At 43.1% G+C, this 19,923-nt stretch overlaps 1 protein-coding gene across 10 annotated transcripts in view; it reads right to left on the bottom strand.

Moving 5' to 3' along the window:
• The window catches only part of SOX5 (SRY-box transcription factor 5), a 771,121-nt gene that overhangs the window by 203,414 nt on the left and 547,784 nt on the right, over positions 1-19,923 (bottom strand). For all 10 annotated transcript variants that reach the window (XM_028746002.2, XM_077935293.1, XM_028746004.2 and 7 more), the window contains one exon: positions 18,241-18,327. In XM_028746002.2, the coding sequence (XP_028601835.2) occupies positions 18,241-18,327 (87 nt within the window). The remainder of the gene's footprint in view (positions 1-18,240; positions 18,328-19,923) is intronic.

Genomic DNA, 19,923 nt, shown 5'->3' with positions numbered 1-19,923 from the left:
CCGATTATTCTGAAGGTGAAGTAGGGACACACACACAAAAATAAGATAGTGGTTTCTACAGGAGATTACCAAGGAATTAAGTTTGGATTAAAAAATAATAATTAAGAAAGTGCTTGTTTTTGTGTGAAGCTGGTCCTAAATTTGAGCCCTTTAATGCTAAGGGGAGATTTCACTGGGGTGGGAATGGAAGAAAGGTGTATTTTCCCATTCTTTCTCTCCCCCAACCCTGTGAGACCCCAAAACTGCTAGAAGACTTCTGCATGGGATGGTCACTTATACGTCAGCTCCAAAGGGGAGATGCATTACCAAAAGAGATGTTGGGAGACCAATATTTTCCCCTCACAGAGCTACTGTTATTAGAGATCCCCAAGAAGAGAGGTTCATTGCTAAACCACTCTGGAAACTGTAGCTCTGTGAGGGAGAATACTGGTCTCCTCACAACTCTCAGCACCTATAACAAACTACAGTTCCCAGAATTCTCTGCAGAGGAAGCCATGACTGTTTGAAGTAGCATGATACGGCTTTAAATACAGAAGTGCAGATGGGGCCCATCCGCTATTCCACACTGATGCAGTTCCATCTAAAGTCAGCCACTCTGACTAAGTCCCAATGTAATAAGTTTGATCAAAACCAACTTAAAGAGTCCCATTGCCTTCAATAGGACTTAGTTATGGCTACATGTAGCTGGATCAAGTCTGGTTTATTTGTTTATTTGTTTATATGTTTATTAAATGTATTTATTTATTTAATGTCGATAGCCTTAGAATCAAGGGCTTGGATGATGATGGACATTCAGCTTTTCTTTTTTAATTTTAAAATATCTGTACCGAAATTCTGTTTTCATCACTATGTTAGGCATATGTTCCTGGATTCAAACATACAATCAGTAACAGCCATCTACATTTAATTTTAAAAAGTGTACCATTTCAAACAACAGTAATTAATTTCCTGCATCACTGCAGGAAAACGGGGATATAAATTAGTAGCAGCAGTAGTTGTATTTATTCAATTTATATACCACGCTTTACAAAACAGCAATGATAAAAACATCATAAAAACCATACTGACGGACAGCCTAGTAGCAAAATAGTCACAATAATAACAGCCCTCCCCCTACACACTTTCATGGCCAAAGACCTGGGTTAAAGAGGAATGTCTCCTGGGCATTGTCGGCCAATTGGTGCCAAAGAAGGATAGAACTTTCTTTATGTATGCTACAACAGCAGCGAGAATACTTATTGCAAAGTATTGGAAGACACAAGATCTACCCACACTGGAAGAATGGCAGATGAAGGTGATGGACTATATGGAACTGGCGGAGATGACTGGCAGAATCCGAGACCAGGGAGAAGAGTCGGTGGAAGAAGATTGGAAGAAATTTAAAGACTATCTACAGAAATATTGCAAAATTAATGAATGTTAGAATGATGTTGGAATGAAGTTAAGTGGTTTTAGCAGCAATGTTATTAAGGTCTATGTATAAATGGATTGTTAAATTGTTAGCAGATGTGAACTTGAAGTAATAATATACTAAGATAAAGGATTAAGATAAGAACAAAGAGGGAAAGGATTTGCTGAATTAACTAACTGAACTGGAATGCAAAAAAGGGAGGTGTGAGGAGGTCAGGGAAACAAGTGAATGAAAGACAAGATATGGAAAGACTGATTTGTTTTTAATTGTTATTCTATTTTTTCTGTTTTTTGTATTTTCTTTTTTCTTTTTCTTACTTTTCTTGTATTATTGTGATTTTGTTTGAAACTTTAATAAATATTATCTTTAAAAAAAAAGAGGAATGTTTTTGCCTGCCTTCTAAAGACATGTAGTGACAGCACCAGGCGAGCCTCTCTGGGGAGAGCATTCCACAACTGGGGAACCACCACAATAAAGGCCTGTTCTCTGATTGCTACCCTCCAAACCTTTCTGGGAAGAATGACATAGAGAAGAGACTCAGAGGACAAGTGTAGGGGCTGGGTCAATTTGTATGGGGGAGAGCCAAAGTAAATAAAGAAATATATAAATGCAAAGTAAATAAATAATACACAAATAAACAAAGAAGCCGAAGATGCAGATCAACTTAAGAAAGAATAAAAATGACAGGTTGAAATTGAGGCTATTTCTTTTTTTAGTTACCCAAGCTGGCTGCTAAAATGCCAAGTTGCACACACATGCGCCTCTATGCCAACGCAGGCACACAGCCCTCCAGTGCGAACAACTCAACTATCAAAATGAGACTTTATTTTTTAACTGAAACGGGGAAGGCGCACCAAGGCTTAATGTATTTGCAGCCAACCTATTGATTGGCAGGTTGTCACAGTATGACGTGCCTCTGCCTGCTCACATCGCCAGCAGAGGAAAACGGGAGAGCGCTCCCGCTTTCCCTTCCTTCTTGTCTCAAGGCTGAAGACGACGACAGAGACAAGCTTGATGAGCTCAAATATAATACCTCCGAACATACCCCTCAAGTTACTCTAATTGACAGGGACGTCCCTGCTTTGAACCTAAGCTTTTAAGCTGTCCCTCCATCCCTTATTATCCTTGCAATACCCCCTGATTTTTCACCACGGGTTCCTGTGCTTCTGCATTCGCTGGCAACGTCTCTTCAGGACTCCAAGGAATGATGGTTGCGGGAGGCGGGGAAGAAAGACCCAGTTCAAACCAGAAGAGGGGCAGGAGACAGCTCTTGTATTCATGCCCTGATAGTGGGATTCTCAGAAGTATCAGAATGTCCACTATGAGAGCAGGATGCTGAACGAGAGGGGTCTTTGGTCTGTGGTTCTCAGCCTCACTCCCTCCTCTCGATTCTGCAGAATGGGGGTAACAGTAGCACTGCCAAACTTACAGAGCTGTTGTAAGCACTGATGAAATGATAAATGCGTGAAGTGCCTTGAAGCAGTATATAAATCCTAACTATTGATTTATGAAAAAACATTTCTATATTGCCAGCTCATGCAGAACATCAAGGTAGTGTCCAATAGCATACTCAATGAACATAAAGTGTCATAAAACCATACAAAATAACCATTGGAATGGCTGGCCAATCAAGAAAATATAAACAGCTGCATAGGACTGTTGGCACAAAAAAAGTTCTCAAGAACCAATGGATTACAAGTTACAAGAAAGGGGATTCTGACAAAACATCAGGAGGAACTTCCTGATAGTAAGAGCTGTTTGACAGAGGAATGGACTCCCTTGGAAGGTTGTGGATTCTTCTTCCATGGAGGTTTTCAAGCAGAGATTGGATGGCCATCTGTCAGGGATGTTTCGAACTTAAAAATGGAAAGCGTAATGCTGGTGGTCAACAAAAGAGGTTTAAAGACTGTCTCAAGGCAAATCTAAAAAAATGTAGTGTAAACACCGACAACTGGGAAACATTGGCCTGCGAGCGCTCCAGTTGGAGAACAGCCTTTACCAAAGGTGTCATAGGCTTTGAAGACACTCGAACTCAAAATGCAAGGGAGAAACGTGGTAAGAGGAAGGCATGCTTGGCAAATCCACACCGTGATCAACTCCCGCCCGAGAACCAACGTCCCCACTGTGACTGCCTCCACCGTCACTTACGGACTCATTGTTAAAACCGTGTTTAGGGAAGACAATCTTACTTGGCTATGAGTGGTCGCCAAAGAAGAGATTGGGTTGGACTAGATGACACTTCCAATGCTACAATTCTATGACTCCATGAATATTGTTCCTATTGCAGAGACCTCAGCTATGCCCTCCAAATTCCTTATAACTCTGCATGCTGTCCATTCAGAAGCCACCAGACACGGCTGGCACTTCCATAAGGAAAAGAGAGGTGATGAATTGGTGCTCGCTGGGTTCACTGCTTGTCTCTGCTGGCCAGCCCTGTTGCCACCCACCCAGTGAGCCAACATACCCCGTTCCTTGCTCTAGCAAGGACCCAAGGAATCCTTCTCTCAAAGTTTGACATTCTGGGCAGAGTGACCATGAGAGCACCCCTAAGCATTGACACAGTGGCTAACAATGCCTAAAATTTAAACGATGCCACCCCTGACAAGAACTGCCAAGGAAAATAAAGAATTTATTTATGTATGCTACAACAACGGCAAGAGTCTTGATAGCACAAGGATGGAAGAATGAGGAAACCCCGACAAAAGAACAGTGGCAAGAGAAATTGATGAACTCTGCAGAACTGGCAAAATTGACATGCAAATTGCGAGACAAGGACAACTGTGACTTTAAAGAAGACTGGGAGCCTTTTACAAATTATTTAAAAAGACAACAAAATGAACTGGACTCCTTAGCAGGTTTTGAATAAACATACACAAATTTATTGAGGGTTAACATAGCATAGCTGTTAACTTTTCCCTTTTCTTGTGAGGAATCCTATTCAGAATAAGGGAATTTCCCTTTAAAAAAGGGAAACGTTGACAGCCATGCATAGTAAACAGATAATATAAGGATGTTTGACCAGCATGAGTTTGACCAAACTTCAGGAGGCAGTGGAAGACAGGAGTGCCTGGCATGCTCCGGTCCATGGGGTCATGAAGAGTCGGACACGACTAAACGACTAAACAACAACAATTTTACAATATGCAGTTAATATAGGTTGAGAAATTAGAGAAAGGAGCTGAGAGAAGTCTTAGGGGGGAGGGGGGAGGAGGAAAATGGGGGGAAATAATGAAGATGATTTACTTTGATAATTTGTTATGTTGAAATTGTTAATATTTTTTTTTTAAAAAAACAAAACTATGCCACCCCTGATATTAGGCATTGTTAGCTACTGCAGGAATTCATGTCAGCGGCACAGGCACTTTCACAGCCACCCCACCAAGAACGCCTAGCTCTGAGGGAAGACTCCACCACATCATTCCTTTTGCAAGGGAGAGAGAGAGCATCCTAAGGGGTGCTTCCATCACCGCCAAACTAGCTGGACAAGAAACCAACAAAAATAAGCTGAGATGAGGGGCTGCCTCTGCCACAATGAAGAGGGTGAGGGGTGGCAAAGGTGTTGCCGGCTCAGATGGCACAACCTCTTGCACTGGCCCTGCTGTCAGAAATACGTCCCATTTCACTACGTAGCAGGAAATGTATGAAGCTATATTATGCTGAGTCACCCCACCGATCCATCTCAGCCAGCGCTTAATACTCTGACTCAGCTTTCTAAGATCTGAGGCAGGGGTACTTCTAATTCCCGCACCTGAGGTCCCCCCCAATAGCTGGAGATGCCAGTCACTGAACTAAGAGACTATTTATACAAAGAAGTGTTCTGTCACTAGCCTAGATAATAATGATAATAATAATAATAATAATAATAATAATAATAATAATAATAATAATAATTATAATTTTATACCCCGCCCTCCCCAGCCAATGCCGGGCTCAGAGCGGCTTACAAGCAGTAATAAAAACAAGCTGAATGACTCCAATTAAAAAACAAAATTAAAATACAACATTAAAATAATGAAACATTAAAATATTAAAATGTAGCCTCATCGCAGGAGGAGAAGGAAAGGAAAAAAGAGAGGGAGGGAATCAAATTGGCTCCAAGCCAAAGGCCAGGCGGAACAACTCTGTCTTACAGGCCCTGCGGAAAGAAATCAGATCCTGCAGGGCCCTGGTCTCATGAGGCAGAGCGTTCCACCAGACCGGAGCCAGAGTTGAAAAGGCCCTGGCTCTGGTTGAAGCCAATCTAACTTCTTTAGGGCCTGGGACCAGTAGGGTGTTGCTATTTATGGACCTTGAGGCTCTCCGTGGGGCATACCAGGAGAGGCGGTCCCGTAGGTACAAGGGTCCTAGGCCGTGAAGGGCTTTAAAGGTCAAAAGCAGCACCTTAAATCTGACCCTGTACTCCACCGGGAGCCAGTGCAGCTTGAAAAGCACTGGGTGAATATGCTCCCATGGCAGAGACCCCGTGAGGAGCCTCGCTGCAGCATTCTGCACCCTCTGGAGTTTCTGGGTCAGCTTCTGGGTCAGATGTGGCCTATCAAGCATAATGAAACCCACCAGCTATATATAATGGAGAACTCCCTTCCCGCTGGTTTCAGCTCCAAACAGGCAGTAAGAAAAGGAGAAGTTGAGAAGATTATGGGTTGCCCCAAGTGACTGGTGGACCACAAGCTCTGCATGCCTGATCATCTGGCTTAACCCAGGTTCAGTCTTAAGCAACAGGTCTCCATGTCTCTCTGATCACGACATTCCTCACAGATATTGCTTGTTAGTGCAATCATGTTTGGGGTGTGGGGAATTGATGCTAAGAATAAAACAACGAAAATCTGTACTTGCCTATTCACTGCTCATTCAACCCCCTATTGCTAAATTTCAGCAATGCCGCTTTGCATTTAGACTTTGTTATTTTTAGTTGTTAAAAAATGGGTTTGTGAGAGAAGACACTTGTTTCACAATCCATGAGGATTTTACAATGTCTTCCCATCACCGCACCGTCCTTCTGAATTAAAAGTGGCTGAACACCCCAATCCTAAGCGTTCTTAGGATTCCCTTCCCCCAATGGAATTTGCTTCTCAATAAAAATAAATGTTCATGCATGATTAGCTGTACCAGCTGAGGGTGGGGATGTGCACGAGAAAGCATCTTCCACAGCAAAGACAGCAGTGGTGGTGTCTATGCAGAAGAAAAATTCATTGAGTTTACCTGGGAGTAAGTATGTATCACAGGAATGGGAGACCTGCACCTCTCTTCCTTAAATGTTGCTGGACTACAACTCCTGTCACCATTTAACCACGATGGCTGGGGCTGTTGGGAATTTGGAGCCAAACACATCTGGAGCGCCATAGATTCCCCATCACTGGTGCTTCAGATTACGGCCTTGGATGCAAACGCAGTCTCCGATCTTCCCCTCTCTGCATAGCTTGAACAACAGGCTACACATCCAGCTGTTAATTATTACAGATGCCAATGCCAGGTAGAATTCGGTTTATAAGGAGGGTTTGAGATAATTGTCTGCTCCACCAGAACAACAAGGTGCACTTTTGAAAGCAAACCTAATGGATTTTTGCAGCGTCCCTCACATGAACCCATGCCAAAAATTAAGAGAGAGCATTATTGGGGAGAGGACTGACAACATGGGAGAAATCTGACAGAAGTAGCTGCAGGTTTTAGGGATACCTCCGGGAAGCCTATTGCTCGTCTTGTGGATTGAGCTATTGAACACCACAGTGGATTCTCGTTATCTCTGTAATACTGCCAGGTTTAACAGCGAGGGCCGGTTTCCGACCAAAATTAAATGCTATTAAGTCCAACTGATTTCCAGAAGTGAGTTAAATGCATCCCTCATTCTCTCCTATTGAATTTACAGGGGAGTGGGGTGGGGAAGAAAAGGCGCACATCCCGTTCTGATACGGATCCCCCAGTTGTTTCCCTTTCAAGGGTCTGATCAGGTCAACCCCTCTTTAGCGATACTGCGACATCAGTATTCACCAACCATGCCCTGCACCCTGAAGTCACTGGGATTTGAAAAGTGCTTAGCTTTGGGCTGAATTGTGTCTTTGTCCAGAAACAATATCCATCAGCTGTTCAAAATATACACAGAAAAACAGTTAAATCTACCTCTGAGTCATTTCACTGTCAGAGTAATGAAGTAAATGGCTTTTGAATTGTTATTGTCTATCTTTCAAAGAAGCATCAGAAAGTACAGTGTGCTATTATTAAACCTAGACAGATGCAATAACATTGTATTAAAGTCGTGGCATAAAATATGACATTTCTTTTTTTGTGTCCCCCCACCCCCTCAAAAAAGACAAGTATACTGAGGATTGTTTGTGCCCACCTCCACAAAGTTATCCTTATTGAAACACTCTTTTGAAAAACAGCACACAAGTGGGATAGATTTGTGTGTTTATTTAAAAAAAGTATCCTGTTAATAGTTTCATCTGATTTCCCTGCAGCACTCCACCAAGGTCCATGCAAACTACCGATATTCTCTAATTTTGATACTCATTTTTAAAGCAGTATATCTGACATAGCCAATCAACATACATCAATATAGGTTAAAAACGTTTAAAAATAATCCAAGGCAAAAACATAGGGTGAACATGAACTGGGCAAGTAGCTGTTAGAAAGCAATGTGATCTGGGACCACATTAACAGAAGCTGAGTGCCAAGATCATAAGTAAGAATGGGAGAATCGGACAGTTTCAGTTTCTCCTAGTTTCTCATTTCCCCCAGTCATGAATTCAGTTCTCCACATTTCCAAATCAGCATGCTATTTTTTAAAAAGCAAAGAAGTCCTCATAAATATTGGCTTACAGTAGGCTTCCAAAGGTATAGGTTTTGGCCCCTGTAAAAACAGTATGTTGAATTAGATAGGCTTGTGGTCTCATTCTCCAGTTCTTATCTTCTCAGCCTTTGTTTCCCCACAATGTCATTAGATCCAACTAGTGGTTTCATTTTAGGTAAATCCATGATGACATCATTACATCTAGTGCAGGGCCATGACATCATTACCATCAAATTCTAAATTGCCTTGGCCAATCAGATTAAAATGGCAATGTGGGCAAATGAGGCTAAGGGCTGTGAGGGCAAAAAGGACAAGGAGAAGGAGGACATCCAAACAACAAGAAGGTGTTTGCAGCGAGTGCCAGAAACAGCTGAAAACAAGAGGCTTCTGGAAAGGCATGAAAGGAAACACAAAATAAAGTGAGTCATTTTGGCTCAGCACTGCTCTGTTAGGACAGCTAACAGGAGCTGTCTTTTTTGAAGATTTTAGAGACAGTGAGAATTTGTTGGGCTTATTGTGATGGATGTTTCAGTACAGCACAGGGCAATTCGCCTGCTTAAGTAAAGAAGAATGGATTTCACACTCTTCCTAATACATCCACACACATTTCTGGTACTGGATGTTTCCAACTGTGTTTTCCTTTAATGGATGTTCTTCATTCTAATCTATACACACTGAATACTTATGCAATGGTTCTATGCAAATGTAAGTACTTCAGCAAAGCAGTATTTGCCAACCTGCTGCTGTCCAGATGTTATGGGCTACTGCAGCTTCTTTTAGCCCTAGTCAGGATACCTGTTATATTAGACAGGTTTTGATGGTGTTTCCTTCGTTTTTGCTTCTCCACCATACCTCACCCAAGTGCCTGAAATTCAGCATCTTCAAAACCACTTGAACACAAGAAGATGCCTCATTCCCAGCCAGACCATTCGTCTACCAGCAACGTCAACCCTGACTGGTAGGAGCTCTCCAGAGTTTTGGACAGGGAATCCCTCCCAGCTTCACCTGGAGAGGATGGGGACCTGCTGCCTGCAAAGCTGGTGCTGAGCTATGACCCTTCTCCAAATTCAGCTGAGGCCTGGGGCTGGTGACTCTGCCGAACAGATGCAAGGTTGTGTGGACAAGGTTTAGGTTGAAGCAGTAGGTGGGGAACTGTATGCCTAAGCTTTACTCTTCCCAGAACTTTTCACCTCAGGGAAATTGAGGAGATTTCACCCCTCCCATATCCAAGAATCTGCTGATGTTCTCTGCTGATTCTCCAGAGAGGAGGGGGTGATTTCTGCTCTCTACTTATTTCGCTCCTGCCTCACATCAAAGAGAGAGAGAGAGAGACTGAGTGTTAGAGAGAGATCGTGTGTATAGATAAGGTTGCTGCTAAGAGCAGCTGCAGACACTCAGTGCAGTTCAGCATTTTCGCTTAGACGTCATTTAGCTCTGTACATAGTTGTGTATTATAGTTGTAGATAGAATAAAAGAAGATATTCTACAAAGCTGCTCTCCGAGTCGTTTATACTCTGCTATACTCTGCTGTACTCTGCTGTACGACGACTGTCTTCTTGTTAGAGTGAATCCGGTGCTCACAACTCTAAGCTGTGAGTCCACAGCACTTTGACCTGTTCCTGTGCAGAAGGTGGTCTCTGGAAGTGCTACCCAGCTCGCCTAGCCCAGTCGCGGCTGAAGTGTATGAGTCCAGTTGGTGGCACTGGCTCAAGGGCGATGCTGACAGAAATATGGCTGGGGAGAGACTTAGTGCAGATTCCCAGGCCTCTAACTATGGGGCTACAGCCTCATCCTCCAGGCTCTGCAGAGTCCCTCCTTAAAGCATAGGCTCCCATGCATGCTTTTGGAGGTGTCCCCCTCCTCACACCCTCTCCCCCTCTGGAAATATTTCTCAGGCGAGAGCCTTCCCAAGGCAGATGCCTTCCATTACCAACTCCAAATACATTAAAGCGAAGCCAAGGGAGAAGAAACAGCATGGGCTGCAGTAAACACTGAATGTATCATAAGGAGTGACAAATAATTACATGCATCCTACCTCATTTGATTAAGAATCTCTCTGCCCCTCCTCTCTCTCCCTCTCCCCCCCTCCCTCCCCCATTTGGAAAAAACAACAACAGCCACAAAGCTATCATTAAAAGAGAACCCAGTAGTTCTGACACATCTGGCAAAAAAAGAGAGAGATGCATTAAAAATTCCTCAAGAACAAATAAATTACATTCACATAGCTACTCTGAGGGCATGCTGCTTTACAGCATCTCCCAGGGAATCTGTGCTGTATTAACTAAAGGGTTTAAACCAACATTTGTCCTCTTGAATAATCTCCTTATCATGGCTCTCTCCTCCTCCTCTTCCGAAGGGAAATGTGGTGAACCCTTGTAGCTTTCTTGTCTTCAGTTTCCTGATTACAAGATCCCAAGTGTCACGCAGTGGATTACCCTTCATAACCGGAGCGCTCCCCCCCCCCCAACACCTTGCTTGTCTTTCAACTTGTCCAGTGTTACTTAAATGGAATTATCTGTCGCAATCCGTATACAGAATCTGCCTAGCCCACTTATCTCAAGTTTCTGTATGTCACCTAACAGATTATCCTTTTTAATCCATACATCGAATCTACATAACATATGTCTTTAATTCACAGGCTCTGATGAGCTATAGTATCACTGAATGGATTATTTCTCTTAATCCATTATTGGCAGTTGTAAGAGCGTTCTCCAAAGAGAACCCACTGCCCCATCTTGGTGACACTAGCATACAAGGGTTTAGTTTTCAGCAGACTAGAGGCCTGTCATATGTTAGACACAGCTTGACATAAGTACCTGTTACTGATGTCCTCTATGCTGCACGATACAGAGCTATACTGTTCAAATAAACGTCTATTTCAGGCCAAATGAGATTTAATGAACTAAGATTAGGCGTGTTGAGGCCACAATTCTGGTGGTGTTCCTTTTAAATCTGGAGTTAGTGCAGTGACATTATCCAAGTCAAAACCAATTGTAAGCAGGTGAGAGTGAGGGTCAATTTCGGACCAGTAATACGAAACTTTCTAGTTTGGTGCAACCTATGACTTGCAGACAAAGGTACCCTTTGAGCCAAACTACACATTACATGGGAGATCTGCAATGGAATCTCCCAAACCTACTTAATTCATACTTTCTGAAACAAAATGTGAACCGAAGCACAGCTATCCTTTGAATTTTGCCCTGCTGTAAACTTTGTGTAAAGTTTTCCATCTAAGCAATGTATAGAAAAACACATATACTATGGTAAAGTGTGTATACAAATGTGCACGCACACGTGCACACATGTGCACACACACACATACATACACACACATACAGTGGTACCTCGGTTCCCGAAGGGCTTAGCTGATGAACATTTCGGCTCCTGAATGCTGCAAACCCAGAAGTAAGTGTTCCGGTTTGCAAACATTTTTCAGAAGCCAAACCTCCGTTTCGGCTGTCAGCGTTGTTTCCGGGGCCAATCAGCCAATCAGAAGCCGCATCTTGGTTTTCAAACGTTTTGGAAGTCAAACGGACTTCCAGAACGGATTGAGTTTGAGAACCAAGGTATCACCTGTGTGTGTGTTTGTGTATTCATGAAAATAGCACACAGAAGTGCATTATGCATATTAAGATAAATTGTACTAAAATGTTGATGCAATTTCATTAGGACTTTATTTTAAAAAAATGGTAGACTGTTTTGGAAATATGGAGAACTGAACTCAAAATTATTATTTTTAATGAGATATTGAAATTGACAGATCTTCCCACCACAATTAAGAACAGCTATGGTGTATTTGTTGAATTGGACTGGGGACAGCAGAATAAGGAGGAGAGGGCAATTGTTCTGGCTGCAATATTTTCCTGATGAAGATTATCCCTCCCAAGAGCTGCTATTTATCCATCTGAGAGAGAAAAGACAGACATTTGCTTTGTGCCTCCCCACATTTCAACTTTAATGTGGGGTTTTGCTCCAAGATAATTATTCACTTGGGGGGGGGCTGTTCTACCACCTCAGTCTCCCCCCGCTATGTGGGAAGTTCCCTTTTTTTGCTTCTAAGTTGTTGTTTGTAGAAAACACACACACACAGGTCTGACTGGGGAGGTTTAGCTACTGGGCTCATTCTAGAGCAGGGACGGCTAACCAATTGCCCTCCCTATGTTGTCAGATTCCAACTCCCATCATACCCACCCACAACGGTCAGGAATGTTTGTGGCACCACCATCGAAAATGGGCTCAATCTTGAATATTGCAAAATAGAATATTAATGCATTTGGTGCTACGTTAATATAATTGCTAAATTCTGGTATGATTTCATCCTGTGGGCAGAACTGCCTGTGTTCTACAGAAATATAGAAAGTTGGCAGTTTTCCAACCTGGCAAAGGGGGACAAACAACAGAGCAGTCTGATAGGTTTATATGCCCATTATCACTGGCAAAGTTCAAACTAAGACCAGCGTCACTGATTTTCAAGTGATTGGGGGGGGTGTGTGAAAGCAGTCCAGTGATGGCTAGATGAGCCTCACATATGTAGACTGGAGAGCAAACCATACACACCAAGTAGGTTTTCACACCTAGGAGATCTGAAATATCAAAGCTTCACTAATAAATATGGAAAACATTGGCGAACATGAATTGTCACTGTGAAATTCATCACATATGATGTTTACAGTGATTTTTTCCATTTGTCTCTTTCGCACACAAATCCAGAATTGAAACAAGAAGTTCCTGATAAACTCTCTCTTTCACTCTCACCGCTGTAAGCATTTCCTTCCTTTTGTAAACTATTAAAATTGCAAAGCTGTGCGGGGACAGCAATGATCACATTTTTGGATAAACATGCATAGGACTGAGCTATATGATGCCTAGTGTGGTGGCAACCAAATTGTGGGGAGAAAGAAAACAGCCTTCACCTACGATGCACGTCGATCTGTGTTTATGACTAATGTATAATTCAGTGATAAAGACAAAAAAATCCAGGCAGCACCATCCAAAATCGTTCTCAAGTAACTCTGCACAGGTGAAAAAACATTCTCACAACATGTTTCCCCCCATTCCTGCCTTGGAAATTTCCCTTGAAGATGTCCTGGTGCCAGCTCGCCTACTGCATGCCAATAACCTCGAGAGCAGAAACAAATTCCGAATTTCTTTTCCAGGAATAATTGGCAGCATCCACACAACATGTTTTCACAGGAATCCCATCACAGGAATCATAACTGAAACATGAAAACACACCACACTCCTCCAAAGGATGAAATCTCAATATGGAGCGTAGTTATCAAATGGATTGACAGGAGGGATACTCCTGCCCTGGGATATATATTTTCAGGAACCAACCTATATTTTGTGATTGTATTTTTCTTCCTATTGCAAATATTTATACTGTATCTAATATTGTATTTTATATTGTTGTAACCTATCCTGGAACCATAACGTGAAAGGGCTGGTAATTAATGATGATGATGATGGTGATGATGTAATAATAATAATATGTCTGGCTCCAACCCATTATTTCCAATGCAGGTTTTCTTGGCACAGAGATTGGTCCACTTTCTGGGTTTCTCATGCTCTCTTGCCCCATTGGGATTCAGCACAGAATGCAATAGTTCAGGTGAGCAAGAAATCACAGCTATTATCATCTAAAGGAATGACAATAGTGAGAAGGCCTTGCTCTGGAGCCTCTCTGATCTTGCTCTTTCCATGACAGCATTGCAACCACGGAAGAAAATGTTCTCAAGGCACAGTCTAACCCCCCACTAAGCTTGTCTGGTATAGCTTAACCTCCACTAACAAGATCTTGAGGTCAAGCCGTTTCTCCCCACAGTAATTCACAGGCCTTTTCTCACCTATCATAGGCATATTTGAAATAGCTTGGTGACATGGGGTTGTTTTCAAAAAATGTGGCTCTCCAAATACTTGAGTGGAGATGACAAGTAACGAAGAATCAAGGTAAGTGGATTCTAGAGGTGTGCATCAACACCGTGTGTGGTCCAAGTTATGAAGGGAACGGGGATGGTGCAGGTGAGGTTTTTCCTATCCCCAAATCAGATGGTGAAGTCAACAAGGCTTGCTGAATCAGGTCAGAGTCTCCCCAATGTCCTGAATCACTCTGTGGACACAGGCATCCCCAAAATCTGCATTTTGCTATTAAAATAAAGGACTGCAGTGTGTGTGTTTTAAGGCAAAACCAATTTGACTAAGGAAACACCCTGATCTCAAGTGAGGCAGGCTGGGAAGGTGAGGGAATATTTCATTTTGATGGAAAGGTCTAGGTTTTAAACACATGCGAATTATTTTCCTAGGGCACCCCAATCACAGCAATTTCAAGAAGCAATGTTTGATGTAACTCATTTGTTCCTATTTATTCTAACCCCTTTCTGTTTTCCAGCAAACAGCGATTTTTAATTACTTGCTTTCCATTCCATTTCTTTACATTTATTTACGTTTGTGTAAACTTCTCTTAAAGTCCCCTGTCCCCAGGTGATGTGACTGTGTGTTCATTTGTTGCCTTATTATTATTAATTTCCAGCTGGTTTTTCTCCTGGTCTTGTTCAAAGTTTCCTCCTCCTCTTTTTCTCCTTTGAGTGTTCCTGTGATTTCAATATGCTGAATTCTTTTCAGCCAGTATTATTAATATTTGTAATATAGATTTCTCTCGTTCCCCACTCAAGGTCTAGTACGTTCCCTCCTCATTCAGCAAACCCTCCTTGCCTCTTAAAGGAAGACAAAAAGTTATGGCTATTTTTAGATTCTCCATTATAGTCAATGGAGAGAGGGGTGGGCAGAGCTTCGGATTTGACGTATATGATATGAATGCAACCAACAAATTGAACTGGAAACCACACAGAGTGGAACTGAAACCGACCAGGTTGATTCTTAATGCTACAGATACAAGATGAATCTTGTGGCCCAGTATACACCTCTAGTGGCCTCCCCTCTTAAGTTACCAAGGAGGAGGAGATGTCAATGAGACCCCTGTAGGCTAGCAGAGCCTTCTTTTTTCAGTCTCCCATCCCCCCCCCCCTTTGGCTCATTCTTCTAACTTATTTGGAAGTAGATGAGGAAGGAGTTTGGGGTGGGAGTCAGTGTGGGGTTTTTTGGATTTTTTTGAGGGGTGAGTGGGTAAGGTATACACACCCATCCCTACAAAAGGCTTTAGAACTCCAGCACTGCACACATTCCAGGGCAAAGAAATCTCAATGCCCAAGGTGTCTGGTGGCTGTTTTTCCAAAACGGCGACTGCCAAGACAAATATATCAAAGAATTAATTAAAACTTTGGAGCTGGCGAGCTTGTAATAAATAACCTCGTATTCATGGAGAAAGAATGAAGAAAGACTTCTTTCCAATACACGTGTGACGGCTGCACACACCGTTGTGTTGTTTCAAGAAATACAGCTGCAACGTGGCTCGGCTCAGGCTCATTTTCTCGTTCCTGTGCTCCTGGTGGTGGCATGAGCGCCCCATGCCAGGGACCTGAAGGGTCAGCCTGGCAACCTCCTTCCTTCTCCCTCAAAATGGAAGTAAAGACCAAAGCAATCTACCTACCTACCTACCTACCTACCTACCTACCTACCTACCTGTTTTAGGAATTTATAAACTGCTTAATATAGAAAATCAAAGTGGCATGAAAGGATGAATTTGCCAATGATGTGCCAGAGTTGTTGCTGTTGCTGCTGCTGCAACCAGTGTAACTACCAAAGGTTTGGGAGCTTCCTAGGCAAAGCACTTTCTGTTGTGCCCCCCTGATAGGAAGAGAGGAAGCTGCCTAACACCAAAACAAACTTTTTCAGCCAGAGGGCCACATTCCTTTATAGGTGACTTTCAAGGGGCCACATTACAGAGGTAGGTGGGGCCAGAGGCAAAAGTGGGAAGAGCAACACATGCAAATTGGGCCTTTGTCCCAGAGGCTAGTTCTACACATACACACACGCCCCTCACTATCCTACAACCAGGCAAGGTAGAAGCATTATCAAGGACGTCTTCCAGCTAGCCAACTGCCCTCAAGGAAAGTGCTGTGCAGGGTCAGGGTGAGAGGTCTGGGCTGGGGTGAGGGGGTTTGCAGCTGGGGAAATGGGTGTTGTTTGGGAAGTCCTGGAGGCCAGATAGAGGAACATGGAGGGCTGCATTTGACCCCCGAGGCCTGTGCCTTCCCTATCCTTTATGGTAACACAGCAATGTGATGTACATCAAAACAAATGCATGCTCAGGTCAGCAGTGTTCCTGACTTGAAGCAGACCTAACTCTGCAGGTATGACTGAACTCCTGCCTCTTCTATAATGGCCTCAGATAAAGACGTAAAATGATGGGCTGCTTCACAAATGCAAGTTCATGCTCCCTGGATGTAGCAGAATTAAGTGACGGCTTGCCTGTGCAAATGATTAAATGATCAAATCCTACGAACAGAACAGTCACACCTCACCCAGGGTCAAACAATATTTTGCAACAGCAGCAGGTGACAGGCAAGCATGAAATTATGTACGGTGTGCAGGTTTCTTTTCAAAATACTAGAACCTGAGCACATCCAGTGAAGATGAACGTTGGAAGATTGAGGAGAAACTAAAGTACTTCACCATTACGGGATTTGCTGCTACAACAATGGCTTCCATCTTGAATGTTTCTGAACGAAGGCTGGACAAATTCAGGCAAGAGAACGCTGTCGACGGCTACTAATTGCTTTGTATAAATTGCTCCAAATATGACTCTGAATACTAATAGCTGGGAATCACAAATGGGGATAGGGGTTTTGTGCTCATGTCTTCCTCATGTGCTTCCTATGAACATCTGGCCGGCCACTGTGAGAACAGGATCCTGGGCTAGATGGGCCCTTGGCCTGATCCAGAAGGGCTCTTGTTATGAGAGTCAACTGGGGTCAGTTTGCATGCACTTCCTGCATATGGATGAAGTGCATAAATAACATTCTTCCACCTGTAACCTCTCCTACCACAGTGCGCACAGAATGGTGACTTGCAAGAACTCCAGTTATTTATTTATCTGTGGCAGCAGGTTTATGGTGCCGAAGCATCAAATCCACTTTAACCATATGCCAAACATCTGCCAGGCTAAGTTCAAGGTGTGATTTTGGCGCATAAAGCCCTACATAGCTTGAGACGGGGATAACAGAAAGATCATCTTATACCTTATGTACCCCGTTGATCACTGCACTCTGGCATGTGAAGGCCTCATGCAAGATACCACCTTTATTGGGACGTCCATTCCACACAATGTAGGAATTGGGTCTTCAAGCCAGCTACCCCTTTGGAATTCCTGCCTGCTAAATATTAGGCAGGCATCTGTTAGTCTTTCTGGCACTAACTGAAGACCTTCCCCAGCCTGACCTGTATGTTTTTAAAGATCTTTTAAGTATTTGCTTTTTAATTGTTTTGCTGCTTGTCGCCTGCCACCCTGGGCATGATAGATATTCAATCAATCAATCAATCAATCACTGCACAATCTGCATCTGACACTATGTGACTGAAACCTACGCACCCACAAAAGACCAACAGCATGGAAATGGGCCCCATAGCTTTGCTCATGGGATTTTTCATCACAGTAGAAGATGCGGCACCGTCTTCCAGATGAGAGCATCCTAAAGGGTGCAATCCTGTGCTCACTACAGCTCCTGTTATAACCACCAACTAGACACTTTTCCAAGCATGTTGCAAGCGGGTCATTTAAATGCAGCCTAGACCCTCTTGCATCTCACCATGCTCTTGAGAGGTCTTCTCAAGACTCCCCACTCTCCTGCTTCTACTGATAACAGCCTGCACTCCCAGACCCCACACAGGGACAAGATGCTGTGGACTGATGGAGAGATGCAGGCAGCCTCAGCTGCAAAAAGAAGGCCCTGCCAAGTTTTGGCATGCTCAGAAGAGCAGGATTGGCCCTGAAGACATTGCTCCAGCGAAAAAGTGCAGAAACGGAAAAGAGCAAATGACGGCATGCTTCGTTTGCGCTAATTGAACTCACATGTATTGCAATGCATTTTCAATCTCCCCCCCCCCACACAAACATTGCATCCCTTCAGGTGATAGAAACGAGGTTTACCTTTTATTTCTCCAAAGTTCCCTGATCCCATGGCAAGAAGCTTGTCTTTCCAATCTTTTGATAGTAGCTTTTCAATACTGGGGGTTTCTGAATGAAGAGGAGAGAGAGAGGGGAAAAAAAATGTAAGTGAATCAACATGACTGACGGCACAATGGAACTCATTAAAAGTCTATCTGCTAAAAATAAGAGCTACCCTATCCTGGACCCCAGTTCATAATGACTTCATCAACAAACTGATAAGAGGGGAGAGAATGAAGAAAAAAAAAAGAATGTGTTTTGTCACCTGCTGTTTCAAAATCATTAGCTTTTTCCTCTTACTGAACAAAGCCATTCCATATGACAATAGGCACACAGAGCCCTGGCGCTCATTGTTTTTCAATTTAGAGAACAAGTTTCTGCCTATAATGGATGCTTGTCAATTTATGGGTGTCTGTATGCAGGAAATATATATATATATATGTGTGTGTGTGTGTGTGTGTGTGTGTGTGTTTTGATAAAATGCAGAGTGGGGGGGGGGGAGAGGGAAAATAAATAAAAGGCAAAGAATTAGCACCTAAATCTGCTACATGTAATTATATCCCTCGGTGTGTTTACAATTACATCCACTTTACAACGTGTTTAAACACAGTGTGGTGGTAAGCACGCTGTGGCAAGACACTCCCCGCCCCCAGTAACACACACACACAAAAACACACAGCAAACAAATAATAACAGTGGGGCAAAGTTCAGGATGGTAAACGCTTTGTGAGGATTGAAAAATCTGGGAAGAAGACTGAAAGGAGTCCTACGAGGTATAAGCACAGCAGAAGAGTTCTGCTATATCAGATCAAAGGTCTACCTAGTCCTCCAGAATCCTCTCTCCCACAACAGCCAGCAACAGTGGACCTACGGTGTTTTGGGGGGAGCTTGTACCTTAAACTATCATGGCACAACCAGCAATGAGAGTCTAGGTAACCACTGTTATCTTCTTCAATGGGGTTGTTCCAGGACAGATCACCACACCTTTACAACATCTATGCTACCAACTCTCAAACTCTGGGACTGTTGAAATATATACAACCAAATATTGATCAAATTGAGTCATGTGACTCTAATTGGGTCTACCAGACCCAAAAAGGTTAAGCCACATGGGCTAAAGTCTCTTCCAGGGTCCCTCCAGGACTAGGGGCCTTGGAGCTTAAGCTTCCCTAGTCCCATAGTAGATCTGCCCCTGGTGGTCAGTCAAATGCAAGGGTTGGAGGAAGCAGCCCTGTCCTGCTGTGGCTTCCCAGCGACTGGCATTCAGTGGCAGGTTCTTCCTTTGAACCTGGAGGTTTCCATGCAGCTATCATAACTAATAGCCACTGTCAGATCTATCCTCCAAAACTTACCTAATCCTACTTAAAAGCCTTCTGAGCTACTGTTTAGGGAAGTTTTTAATGATTGGTGTTTTAATGTATTTTTAATCTCTGTTGGAAGCCACCCAGAGGGGCTGGGGAAACCCAGCCAGATGAGCGGGGTACAAAATATTATCATCATCATCATCATCATCATCATTACTGTCAATCACTCTTTTCACAGAACTGTAGAGTTGGAAGAGACCTAAGAGTTAGTCCAACCCCCTGCAATGAAGGATTCTCAGTTGAAGCACCCATGACATGTGGCCATCTATATTTTTGTATTATTATTATTATTATTATTATT

The sequence above is a fragment of the Podarcis muralis genome, chromosome 10, assembly GCF_964188315.1.
Source record: "Podarcis muralis chromosome 10, rPodMur119.hap1.1, whole genome shotgun sequence".
Lineage (NCBI taxonomy): Eukaryota > Metazoa > Chordata > Lepidosauria > Squamata > Lacertidae > Podarcis > Podarcis muralis.
Note: the sequence above shows the minus strand (reverse complement) of the source record. Positions and strands in the feature narration are given on the sequence as shown.